Raw genomic sequence first — 14084 nt, 5'->3', positions numbered from 1 at the left:
AGCTTCAAGATGGTGCTCTGGATAGCACTGTGACATAGTAAAAACAAATTTCAGCCAACAAGAGAAATCAGCACCTCTAATGGTTTGTACTTCTAGTAATGTGCTATGTTTAGATGATTTTTAATCATTTCAAAATCACTGTTAGTTTGGAGGCCACAGTTCTTCAGCCTTACATGGGAACCACCCAGGACAATATGCAGAATACTAGATGAGTTTGTTTACCGTTTTAAGGTTAAATATAACATGCACTCATTCCAAAGGTAAATCTAAACTGTCCCAGCTTACCTTCCTCATTCAAAATGGGATGGTTTAAAAGAGTATCAAGAGCATGACTATACTCTTCTAAAATCCAATAAGCCATACTTCGGAGAAAAGGATCAAAATGTGGTTTTGATGGACTTTCAGTGAAATGAGGCTTACTTCCCAGAATTCTCTTCTGAAGAATTGATTTGTAAGTACCAGATATTTCAAATTCTGGTTCATAGAGTCTTGCAATTACAAGAGCCAGTTGAATGTCATTTAATTTCTCTAGGCAGACCTAATTGAAATGAACAAAGGAGTGTTTTTTATAAAAGGATCCAGTCAGAAATAAGAAAAGCAATGCTCATTTAATCCAGCCTTATGTTTCTTACAGTGGCTATCCAGATGCCTCTGGAGTGTTTATAAGGATGATATGGAGACTTAACCATCTCCTGCTGTTGCTCCTTTGCAACTGGTATTTGGGGTATGATGCTCCCAATCTAGAGATAACATTGCATCCTCAAGGCTAGTAGCCTTTGATAGACTTGTCCTTCATGAATTTATCCCACCCCTTTTTATCCAAACTAGAGTGCCAAATATTCTAGTCTTTTATCATAGGGAAAACATTCAGATCCCCTATATCATTTTGGTTGCCCTCTTATGTACTTTTCCCAGCTTTATTATGTTCTTTTTCATATACAGCAACCGGAAGAGTAAATGGGCCTGACTTAAGGAGAATGGCCCAGGCTTGATCTGAAGGCACCATGGTTATACTCAGAGTGTTCACAGGCTGGAAATTTCTGCATTCTGCATTAAACCATAGTTTAGCATGCTATGTACTTTTAACTCCTTTTGTTTTTTATGGATATTGGAAAAGGCTACTCCTATTTTCAATCAATTTAAGTATATTACCACATTTCTATTCATGGTCTGACAGAACCATATTTAGACGATGCTAAGCATATAGCTGCCCTTGTAGCCAGAGAACTGTATATCACTAGACTTCAGCCATAACATTCAAATCCTGCTTGTACTATTAAAGCATTAAGTATGTGTAAATATATTAATAAATGCACTGTAAACTCTTTCAATTGCCTGAAGAAAACATATTAGTTACCTCAACTGCATCTTTTAAGTGACCAGCCAATAAGAAAAATGCTGTAGAATGTTCAAAACGCTGCTTGCCTAGCAACGAAAAAGCATTCTTCAGTGCTGCTTTACGCCATCTGTCTTCAGTAAAATTGTTTCCAAAGAACTGTGTCATTTTAGCATCTTTTAAAGACCTGTCAATGTAATTAATCATTTATATCTTTTAAGTCACAATGTATAGAACAAACTGAATGATTTATGTTTATCAAGCAAAGAAACAGATGCTACTCAGATCAAACAGCATATTTTATATAATCAAATTGCTGCTAGAATTCTACATACACAATTAGAAATAATCAACATTTAACTCAGGTACTAGTGCTTATGATCCAATAAAAATAGATGAAATGCCATTGCAAAAATAAACCATCAGAAGATATTGAGATAAGACATATAAATAATATTTCTCAAACATTCTGCAGTTACAGACTACTAGATAAAGATTCTGAAGCTGGGAGGATTGCCCAGTTAAACAAAGACCCCTATATTCTGGTCTTTAAGAGCATAAGAATTCACATTTGTTTATGTCTATCCATTCCCTTCATTTATAACATTCTTTTAAACTAAATTTTGTATCAAAATTTTTAATCCAAATATAAGTATTTATCACTTGAATTATTTTATACACCCCATACCATATAACAACAAGAGAGTTCCTCAACAGAAATCTCTAAGTCTTTCATATCAGTGAGAAGGATCATGCTGTTTCTGTTTTTGTACCAGATGACTAATATCTGGCTTGATAGCAGACAGCTTGTGCTTTACTTCAGGTTCTAAATCTGTGGTTGCTTCCTTTTATTATTCTTTATTTCCACTAGATTTGAAAATCCAAACTAGCAATTGTAGATCACTGGAAACAGCTGCAAGTATTTGGCAGCTGTGTTGATAGAGAGCACACTAACTCAGAAATTCAACATGAGATTCAACAAAAATTCAGTTGAAGGATTCAAATTGAGAGACAGCTGTGACTGGATTCCTGATTTGTTCCTTAAGCATTCTTTAATGTTCTGTTGCAGCATCCAGATGTGACTTTCAAATGTTCTTATTAACACACTGTTGATTTTTTCCTTTGAAGAATGGAGAAAAACACTAAGAGTAGGGAAAGAGTCAAATTCTTGTTGGTAATCAGGGGCATACAAATATTTATACCTGCAAAAACTGAAATTTAGTTTTTCACACTAAACATTGTGATACTTTGATTCTGAAGGGGAAAGTTAGCTAATCAGAGCACTGATTGTATTATTGAGATGTATTACTTGAGCACAGAGAATGAGTTTACCAGCCTCACTGCTGTCATCAATTAATCCTCAATTCAAAAACTTTTATGAGGAGCTGCCTCTCAGCAACCACTGCACTTCCATGCAGAAAAACAGAGTGTTGTACTTGCTGTTCACTTCTTCTTACACAATGCTGAAAAGATGTGTGCTCAAAAGTTGTAATATGATTGAGTTCATAATTTTCACAAATTGCTTCAGGACTGAATTGAAAATATAGAGTCTTTTTTAAATCAGGAAGTGTGAATAGAATTGTAACTGTTCACTGAGGAGCAACCTCTTCCACACAAGTTGCAGTGCCCTTTCTTACTCCGCATATAGCTGGTGCTTCATCACTGATTATCCCAACACACCCTTTCCAGTAAACATCACAGGTCACAAAATATTTGTCCACCAAAGCAAAAGATTAGTTCCTATTTCCGCTGATAAGTAGAACAAAAAATGTTCTAGCATTTGTCCTACAAACACACAGACACACACACAAATAGGACAATATAGAGAGAGAGTCGGGGGATGACTGGATTCTTGCACTAGGCAGGGGATTGGATTAGATGATCTGCAAGGTCTTGTTCAATCCTTATATTCTATGATTCAATTTCCAGGCTTCAGCAAAATTGGTGTCCATCAATTCTCAGCTAAAATAGTTAAAATTCTCTACCCCCCCTCAAAAAACCTTCCTAATTCTACCATTCCCATCTGCCAAGCAATTCTCACATCCAAATAGAATATGTCAAATGAGAAAAGCATATATCATTCCTTTCTAATTGTAAAAGTATAGAAATATACCAGATCATTAGTTAAGCTCTGCCACACTGACACTAAGCATACACAGAGGGCAAATAATTCCATCCTTCAGAGAAGTTTAATTGAACTCTGTTAAGGAGTTCAGTTAAGCCTACTTTTGTAAAACCGAGTTGTTTGGGAAGATCTGGTAGCCTCCTTTTAGAGAGGAACAATTCATTTGATCCTACCTGCCATCAGATAGTCACTGAAATACTATGGAAAATACAAAATAATTTAGACTGGAGGAAAGAACAGAATAACGAGTTCTGTGACTGGTAGTGGAGCGTGAAGGCTAGCAATAAACAAACCCAAAAGAAAAGCTATAAGTTGTAAGAGTATCCAGACTGGGAAGATCAATGTAACCACAGGTAGTAAAAAATACAATGACAAAGTGTTTCAGTTTATTATAATTTACAGTCCTGAAGTATAAGACAGGGACAATATTAACCCCAATCCAAATATGTACTGAATTAATAAAATTCAGCTGTATTGAAGTATGAGACTGTATTCATGGTACTTGTAAAAAGGCTCTCCTGTAATGTAACAATAGATATAGAATTGGCCTTAGTTAGCCTAGAGGTCACATTAGTATCAGTATTAGTAACCTTTTTATGTCAGTTCTTGTACTATGCTACAAACTGTATTTCTGGAAAAAAAAATAAGAGGGTTGCATGAAAATAATGTCTCCATCTTCATAACTATAGTTTAAATAGGGATATTTTAATAAAGCAAGAAAATAGTCCTTGAAATGAGCTCTTTGGTTACCTCTATTTACTTCCTCACATAATCACTACCATTCCCTACTCACTTCTGCCAACAATGGAAAAGCTGCTTAAATCATCACACTGTGTCTCTTCAATCAAGTCCTGACAGTTTTTCCATTTCTTCATTTGTGTCAAACAGTTGCCCACAAAGTATGCCTTCAATTTTGGGAAATGTGCAACTTGCATGGCATCAAGCCTGGACTATCTAGTGGGTTAAGAGGGTGAAATTCAACTTTGCAACTGCCTCATGGGTAGCTCATGAGGTGTGTGGCCTTGCAGTGTCATATTGCAGCTAAATTTCCACCCTGTGCTTCTGAACTTTGTTCACTGTTGTTTCAAAGTGACAGAGGGGAAACATGTAGAAAGGACTGAGAGGAGCTGCTTAAAGAGATAGTTTAAGCAGTTGGAGTTTTTTTCTGACAGCTGTTAAGAAGTTTGTCCACTGTTGGAAGAAGTATGTAGTAAACAGTGGTGTTTATGTGGAGAAGTAAACACATGTAACAAAAGAGCTCATTTCAAGGATTATTTTCCTGTTTACTAAAATTAACTATTTAACTAAGTTATAGACATGGAGACATTACTTTTCATTCAACCCTCATATGTTGTAGAGAGCCCTGGAAAGAGATGATCAAAGATATGGTTTGCAAATTACAATGCTTAATTAAACTAGAGTAACCCATCCTATTTCTGACATGGCTATAATCAAATTAATAGAAAAAACATGTGCATACATATGAAGGAGAGAGAGTGAATTTGTGGATAGGTGGATTGCTCCTAAATGTCCTTTATGTAGTACTGGAATACCTCCAGAAATTGTCAAGCTCCTAAATTTCCCAATTCTTGCACTGAAGTTAGCTCAGCTGTACTAAATAACTTTACAGCAACAGTACTGAGCAGTTATTTTAAATGATAGAAGCTTCAGAAATTCTATCAAGCAGTAGAAATGCAAGAGAATTACTTGTAATGTATACTGAATTAAATTCTGTAACAAAATTATACCTGTATAATCCCCAAATTACAGCCTTCTTTTTCATTGCAAGATAGAAAATGGCTGCATCTAGAGGGTCATTGTTTCTTTGAAAAGCTGCTTTAGCGACCTGAAAGGATAACAGTAAATTTGGTCGTTACAAATGTAATGCATTGCCATAGTTACATCCAGAAAAATTACTGGAAATAATTTGTCTAATAGACAGAGAAAGCCAAGCCAGTACTGCTTATAAATCATACATGATTTTACTTTAATAGCAAAAACCATAGATCATTATAAGAAGTATAATTTTATCTTGTATATGGACTAAGAGATTTACCTTCTAGCCACCCACTTAAATTTCAAGCTTAGCACAGAATTAGAGAGCACGTTCTCCCTTTTTCACCTCCTTGCTCAACTGCCTGCATGGAATCTCAGGCACTCCTTTGAATGCAATTCCTGATAGTTCTTAGCTACTCTGCTAATGCTTAAATAAAGGGGACCTATAAACATGAGAAAAATAAAAGCTTACTCTATCTGCATTCATGCCTGGTAATTTTGAAAACTATCATCACGTCACAGAGTTATAATTTTCATCTTGTACTTAAATTGCTGAGGACCCCACAATCTGGTCACTGGGAGCACCAATTGACCTGAAGGAGTCTAGGAATAGTTGAATAGCTTACAAAAATAAATCCAATTAATATTTCTGCTGCTGCTGAAAAAAAAAAAAGCAATGTAAACATTGCAGAAACCATATGCATATAGGTTAAAGACAATGGGCTATTTAAAAGATGACATCTGTCTTTCAACTGTCTAGGTAGGATATTCTCCTAAGAAATCTCAGCGGTGGCACTACTTGGCCCACCTTGTTTGGGTTTGATTGTAAGCAGGTGAGACCTTGTTCTTACTTGTATAGGAAATCATCTGGGAATGCAGACTGGAATTCTGGAACAATATAATTTTTTTCTGTACTGTTGTCAAGGAAACTATATGTCTATGTCCATGTAGTCACCAGGAATCAAGCTCAACTCAAAGGAGACTTTACTTTTACTTTACAAAATTACTGGCTGGGCAAATCAGTAGTTAAGTAAATATAGAAGAGACTTTCATTTTAAGAGATTAAGCCCTCTTTAGTACATCTGGTTGTTCACTGGCCTCTCTTCAAAGTATATCCATTAAAAAAAAAAAAATTACAGTTTTACTTACTCCATCCTTCTTTATAAAAATAAAGCCAGAAATAAATTCTGAAAAATATTTCATGCACTCTATTATCTAAACGAAAGTTATAGCAAGATACAAGCTAGTTTGTTATAAACTGTATTTACCTTCTCAATGCATCTGCGCAAATTATGGGTATTTCGAACCCACCATCCTACTCCCATAGCTCTAAGTTCTGACCATGTTGGATCACCTTTTTGGATTGCAGGAAGCATGTTTAGAAGTTCTTCTTCTGCAATCGAGTGAAATGCCCAGGCAAAATGACTTGAAGACAAACCTGAAATAATCACAAATGATTAGCTTTATAATTATTCAATTTACTTGATTATTGGTAATTATATTAACTTGAAAAGGTTTAGTGATTTTTTTTCTGATACTTAAATATTTTTTAAAAATTTGGTGACATGAAGTAACATGCGTCATATTAGTTACAGGTAGTCCCCAAGTTAAGAAAGCCTGGTTTATGCACCACCCATAGTTAAAAACAGAGCCTACTGTAGTAAAATTTGAATTAAATATACAATGATTCAAGTTAAAAACACAATGGTTCGAGTTCATTACACAGTACTACTTATACAGTATTATACAACTAACTGTTTCAGCTTACCTACAAATATGACTTAAGGACAGACCTTGGGAACAGAACTCATTCTTAAACTGGGGACTACCTGTATTATAATTTGCATGAACAACTAACAACTTGCAAATAAATAGCTATACTTAAAAAGTTGTAAAAGACAAAATATTTATTAGTTAATCCTGTATGCCAAAAATAAAACAAAAACCAACACCTTCCCCCTGTACTTAACTGTTTAAAAATACACCTATACTCACAAAGCTTTGATGATCCCACCCTAGAGCCAAAACAGTTAACACCCAGAAAAGCCTAGGTATCCTATAATATTCAATTGTTCAGTGATTCTCTTCATGATCAGCATTATGTCAGAGTTTCTCCACCTCAGAAACCTCCACCTCACATTTCCTCAGAAACAAACCTATTTGTACCTATGAATTCCAAAAATGTTATGCTATTTTGCATCAGTATCACACAAAGAGTGAAGAAAATATTACCTTGGTGCAATAGCTGGGCTCTGTGAGCAGGTGGTAGAGAAGTTGTCATAAAAGTGTGAAGACGAACTGCCAAAAGAAACTTCAAACCACATTCATCAAGTGTTTCTCCTCCTATGAATGAAGATTCAGTCTACAAAATGTAATTCTTCAAACAACATTCTATGATCATTTGCCATATTTTCCATTATTTTAACTGTATATTTATTTATTGTTTTAATATGTTGTAAGCCGCCCAGAGTCCCCCATTGGGGGGAGATAGGCGGGGACAAGATAGATAGATAGATAGATAGATAGATAGATAGATAGATAGATAGATAGATAGATAGATAGATAAAGTTTAAGTCTTATCTGTTAGGCACAGTTCCAAAGTAGAGGGAACCAATAACAAATTTAGGTAGTAAAATGGACTTTTAAGCAATCAAGAATTGTTAATAATTCTACAATGTTACACAATATTAAATAACATGATTATAGCAGACAAGTAAAGCCCTACAATATTTATTATTTTTTAAATGTTTGAGTTAAATATTACCAAATTTAGATGAAAATGTTGCTGTGAAGCTGAAGACTGCCCCATAACTATTGCAATATAAGGAAATTTGCCACTGTATATAGAAAAAGAGGTAGCTGAGACCGGTTCTTTCCTTTTCTAATTTTCAAATTTCAAATATTTAAGCAAAAGCTGTTTCTATTTGGTACACAGAGTAAAATACTTTCCCAGGAAGTAATAAATCTAATGTTAGGAAAAAAAAGTAGCTATGGAGAATTGGTAGAAAAAGAACTTGAAGAATCGTATTACTATCTTCTAAATAAACTATAGCATTAATCTTCCTTGGATATTTCCCAAATCAAACCTCTAATTACCAAGTTTAGTCTATTCTGTATCATTAAATTTCATATATGCCAATCCCCTTCATAATTAATTGGTGTATTCTGTGAGTATTAACAGCATCATCTAATAATGTTTCAAAGTGTTGCAATTTGTTACAATAATCTAAAGAAGCTTGTTTCTAAATAAACAGCAATTTATTTATTTAATAAGTATACATAGGACTGTTAAAAAGAAAAACTGAATTAGTCATTATAAAACTTACCCTTGCTTCTGTCTCTGCTTTCTCCTATATCAGTACTGGTAATGGCAATTGTATCAGCCAATGCCATCAACAGCATCTGTTCCATCCTGGTAAGTCCTGGTAAGCTAGAGTGAAGCAAGTGACGAGAAAGAACTTGGGCATGCTCTTGTCCAAAGTAAGTTGGGCTATACTGAGAAAGATCAATAACTTTTGGCTTTTTGTCATCTTCATCTACTTCAATTGTAGTCAGTTCATCTGTATACAGGCTGGAATTTTGAAATAGATCCTCATAATTTTCATCAGCCATACATTTGTTAAGTTTTTTTGGAGTATTTGACTTTTCAGTATAAGCATAGGCACATTCTTCATCAGCAGCAAGCAATGCATACAAAGGAAGGGGTGGAACAGAATCTATTTCTGTATAGTCTGTTATTACACATCTGTTAAATGTCATAGGGTCTCTTGTACTACTCCCACTAGCACAGATTGAGAGAGAACGGTACCTTTTTTCATGGTAGGGGTCGTTTATGGCAATAACTTCTCCAGCAATGCATTTGACAAGATGAGATAAAATGGCCTTTGCTCTACGTACTTTCCCTAGATCCATGAGTTCCAAAAGCTGCACAGGATGATACTGAGGTAAAGTAGGACATAATGAATGAGCTGCTTCAAAGAGGCCAGAATCTTCCATCTCCAGTGATAGTTCAAATACAGTTCGTTTCCCGCCAAGTTTTTGAGCAAAGCTAGTCATGGATCTGGTTAATGTTCGTTTTGACTGGTTTTGTTTAATTAAATTTGTTATGGATGGTGTGCTCCCACTATAAGAGTCTACAGTAATGGGATCTTGCTTTGAAAGTGGCTGCCATTGAGAATAAACATGCATTTCACAATCCATCCCAACTACAAGGATGCCATCACGAACCCAAGACAAAGAAACTGGTAAAGGAGATGATCCTTCCACTGATGAGACCAAGTCCACACATCGTAACAGTATAAATCTAGATGTACAAGAAGTTTTAGCATTTTCCCATACTGGCAGTACAAGCATTTCCTTAGCACTTTGTTCCTGTATTTTCCCAGCCAACTGACCAAACATATAAAGCTTTGAACCGATGCCTACTGTTAATATATGAGAGCCATCTTCCCTAGACATCCAGTCTAAGTGAACCAAATGCTTTGTTCTGGGTGTTAAGTTCTTATTTCCTTCTGCTATTGAACTACTATTGGCACTCAGAGAATCCAATGTTAGGTTTAGTTCATCTAAATGAAGTGTTTGTTCCAAGTTCCAACAAGAGCCTCCTGTAGATTCACATTCAAAAATGCCAACATTCACCAAAAAATCTTGAGAATGACTGTTTTGGGGTGGTGTTCGCTTGTATGCCACAGCTAAACGATTTGTATGAGCACAGCTAATTTCAAGAGGTAAACCAGGCACTTCAAGGGCACTGCTACTAAGATGTCCATCTTCAATAAGCAATGGCCATTCTTCCCATACATACATACCACTGTTCTTAGTACTCTCTGATTTGGGTAATACATCTGTTTCCAGTGCCACTCTACACTTCCAAAATCTAACTTTCCCATCTGAGCAAAGTGTTGCAAGAAGATAAGGAGCTTGGCAGACTGGATAAATTGAAGAAGAACTTAAATGACCTAAGATTAAGAAACAAAAATCCTTAGGATATTAACCAGAAAAAATAAGTTCAACATGAGATTTTTCAAGCAAATTTTTCAGAATTTAAGAAGAGCAAAGTTTATTGCTCTGCAGTTAATAAATCCAACAGTTTACTGTAGTACATGGCATAAAGTAGTTTCAGTAGCTGTTTTTATATTAATTTTCTTTCTTAAATATTAGAATTTCAAGTTATCATTAAGATGTAATGAAAACACTGAAGAAAAGCTGACATGAAAGTTAGTTAACACACAATTTCCTCCTACCCTATTTTTTTTTTTTTTAATTTACAAACCTGCTGATGGTTTAATGCTTACTATCTCCACTCCTTCTGGTAAATTCAGTTCTTGACTATAGACAATTTCTGAAGAAAGAGCTAGCTGGCTGGTACTCTGAAGATTATCTCTGCAGACTTTATAATTCTTTGTAAATGAACTGTGAAGCTTTTCTTTGTCCGGAGAAGAATAAAGCTCTTCTTGTGATACTGTTTCAGATGCCTTAGGAATTACTTTTTCATCTACAAAAATTGGGATATTTTATTTAGAAGTACTATAAAATCAGTTCTATGGAATTTCAAGATATTCTGAAATTACAATATTAACTCAATTCTGTATTTATACCAAAATATTTGTTTTCCTACAACAAGCTACTAGAAACCAGTAGTATCAAAGGCTGAGCCAGTTGCTAGAGAAAATATTCATATTGGCCTGCCCTGCATCTCACATGCAAAATATTTTTAAGGATGTATTGACCTTTATCTGGACCATGACATCTCTTTTAGCATGACTCCTTTTGCATCCAGCACAATATTCATTTTATTTATTTATATATCACATTTATATAGCCACCCATCTCACACAAAGCGACTCTGGGTAGGGTACAACAATTAAATAAAATAACAAATAGAAAAAAATAATTATAAAAGATAAAAAAGTGATTATTAAAATACAACATCATCAAAAAGTTTAAAAATTTTAAAGTTTAAAATATACAAACCCCATAGAGAGAGCAGAATATCAATCATAGTGGAGCTATCTAAGAATGTCTCCGGTTCCCAAAGACCCCCAGGCCTGATGACACAATCAGGTCTTGAGGGACTTCTGAAATGACAGCAGGGAAGGGGTGAGTCTAACTGCAGGGGTGAGAATGCTCCACAAGGAGGGAGCCATGGCAGAGAAGGCCTGCCTCCTGGGACCCACCAAATGCAAGTCCCTGGCTATTGGAACGTATAGCATACCTTCCCTGCCAGATCTAATGGGGTGGGCTGATGTGATCAGGGAGAAGTGGTGCCTCAGATAACCCAGCCCCATGTCATGAAAGGCTTTAAACGTCAAAACCAGCACCTTGAATTGGACCCGGAAGCAAACTGGCAGCCAATGCAGCTTGTGAAGCAGAGGTGTAGTATGTGCTCTTCTAGGAGCACACATAACTCCCTGTGCCACCACATTCTGCACCAGTTGAAGCTTCTGGATACTCTTCAAGGGCAGCCCCATGTAGAGCACATTACAGTAGTCCAATCTGGAGGTGACTAGGGCATGACTGACTGTGAGCAGAGCCTCCCAATCCAGGAAAGGTCACAATTGGAGCACAACACAAAGCTGTGCGAAGGCCCTCCTAGCCACAAGCAGGAGTTGTGTGTCTAGGAGGACCCCCAAATTGTGCACCAGGTCTGTCCAAGGCAGTGCCACCCCATCCAGCACCAAAGATGGTATAGTCCCAGAACTGGCAGGACCCCAAACCCAAAGTCACTCAGTCTTGCTATGGTTCAGTTGAAGCCTGTTGTTCCCCAACTAGACCCTCACAGCCAGTGGGGGTCTAGTTGTTCCCCAACTAGACCCACACACCAGGATAAAGTATCCACAGCATCACTTAATTTGCCAGGGGCAGAGATGTATAGTTGGGTATCATCGGCATACTGATGCTACCTCACCCCGTGCAGACGGATGAGCTTGTCCAGCAGTCTCGTGTAGATATTAAATAGGAGAGGGGAGAGCCCCAAATCCTGCAGCACCCCACACAGTAGGGGCTGAGGGCGGGACCTCTCCTCCTCAGTTATCACTGACTGGAATTGACCCTGGAGAAAAGAGGCAAACCAGCCTAGCACCATGCCACCCACTCCTAGTCCCCTGAGCCAATCCAGAAGGATACCATGATTCATGGTATTGAAAGCCGCCGAGAGGTCAAGTAGGGCAAGGATGGATGCACAACCTCCATCCTGCCCACACCAGAGATCATCCAAAATTATGACCAATGCTGTTTCTTGCTGTTGGTCTTATGGACTCAATCTAGTGTCTCTATAGAGCTGTTTTACCAGCTCTTGAACTACAACTACAAACATTAAACTTCTTGTCAGTAAACTTAGCTCATTATACCTACATAATGTCTTTCACTAATATTTAGGTTCAAGCAGAATAATCCTGAATGCAATGACAAAGTGAACTTACTACCTAATTCTTTACTTGGAAGTTTGATTGGCACTTTTGGAATTCTATGTGCTTGTAATATTATTCTTATTCCTAATTCCTATGAATTAGTAGCACCACCAAAAGGATAGTGTACACGTTGTCTATTCAATCTTAGACAGAAAAGAGTTTTGAAACATTTTATTTTGTTAATAATTTGCCTTTGCCTTCAGGAAAAGATTATGAGACAATGACAAAGAGCAGCTAAAACCCATACTTACGTGTATTTCAAAAAGAATGCACAGCCTGTACAACACAGAACTGAGAAGTTCAATAATAAATACTTAATTTATCCTGCAATTATCAAATGAATACATTATTCAGAAAGTATGCATACTGTATAACTTCTTACATATATTTTACAAATATTTAGAACATACCCACTGAGACTGGTATGGATTTCAAATGTAATTTCCACATATGTAACAGTGAGCAGTTTTGAGTATATTCAATTACAATTAAATAGAATTTTTCAGAAAACCCATTTTTCTGATATCCTGCAAAAAAAAAAAAAGTTTTCAGTACAACACAGCAATAAAGACCTTCTTCACCTGCTTACTGTTACTCTTTTGTATATGCTTTAGCTAAGTTTAAATATGTGAAATATCAAACCTTTACATGTTTACTCACATGCTATCAAAAACATTCAGGTCAGATCATTAAGGTAATGTTCAGTGTGTATCTTTTGAAGACACAGATAAGCTGTTCAGAGGCTGAAGTCTTACAGCTGCCTTTGGAATCATGCTTATATTGGTCATGGCTGAATTATACAGTATTTACTTTGGAGGTTATTAATGTCTCTGTTAAAGAGAGACATTAACTCTCTAAGTTAACTCTCTATGTTAAGAAAGCAGAGTCCAGTAGGTTTAAATCCATTATCTAATCCATTGTTTATAACTAAGATTTTGGAGAAAATTGTGGCTTTCAGGTAGCTTTGAACTAGCTAGATTAATTTGGTTCCATCCCAAATTGTTTATGTCCTTGGGAGAAAAACACCTTCAGTTAGCCTACTGGATTATTTATGCCAGATAATGGATTGGGCATATGTGGTTCAATCCTGTTGGTAGGAAATCTGCTCTTCTAGATTTATTTATTTTGGGTGTCTTCAAGTCAGTCTTGACTCCTGGTGACTGCCTGGACTAGTCCCTGCAGTTTTCTTGGCAAGGTTTTTCAGAAGTGGTTTGCTATTGCCTCCTTCCTAGGGCTGAGGGAGTGTGACTGGCCCAAGGTCAGCCAGCTGGCTTTGTGCCTAAGGCAGGACTAGAACTCACGGTCTCCTGATTTGTAGCCTGATGCCTTAACCACTACACCAAACTGGTTCTCATTGTTCTAGATGGGGGTTTCAAATTGGTTTTCAAAGGAGCTACATTTCTCCAAGTGTTAGTTTATAACTCAAAAATCTTCTTGG

At 36.4% G+C, this 14084-nt stretch overlaps 1 protein-coding gene across 4 annotated transcripts in view; it reads right to left on the bottom strand.

Annotated features, from left to right (window-relative positions):
- The window catches only part of DMXL1 (Dmx like 1), a 122792-nt gene that overhangs the window by 54238 nt on the left and 54470 nt on the right, over positions 1–14084 (bottom strand). For all 4 annotated transcript variants that reach the window (XR_015793851.1, XM_088130240.1, XM_088130238.1 and 1 more), the window contains exons 16-23: positions 13057–13173; positions 10510–10731; positions 8564–10195; positions 7470–7580; positions 6506–6675; positions 5210–5307; positions 1358–1523; positions 286–538 (exon numbers count right to left, since the gene is read on the bottom strand). Coding sequence is in view for 3 of the 4 variants with exons in the window: in XM_088130240.1 (XP_087986366.1) it covers positions 286–538; positions 1358–1523; positions 5210–5307; positions 6506–6675; positions 7470–7580; positions 8564–10195; positions 10510–10731; positions 13057–13173 (2769 nt within the window). In the remaining variant the exon portion in view is untranslated. The remainder of the gene's footprint in view (positions 1–285; positions 539–1357; positions 1524–5209; positions 5308–6505; positions 6676–7469; positions 7581–8563; positions 10196–10509; positions 10732–13056; positions 13174–14084) is intronic.

Source organism: Python bivittatus, unplaced genomic scaffold (assembly GCF_059951505.1).
Source record: "Python bivittatus isolate LINGU-HERP-01145 unplaced genomic scaffold, Pbiv_v1 ctg000850_np1212, whole genome shotgun sequence".
NCBI lineage: Eukaryota > Metazoa > Chordata > Lepidosauria > Squamata > Pythonidae > Python > Python bivittatus.
This window is presented reverse-complemented; position numbering and strand designations above follow the sequence as displayed.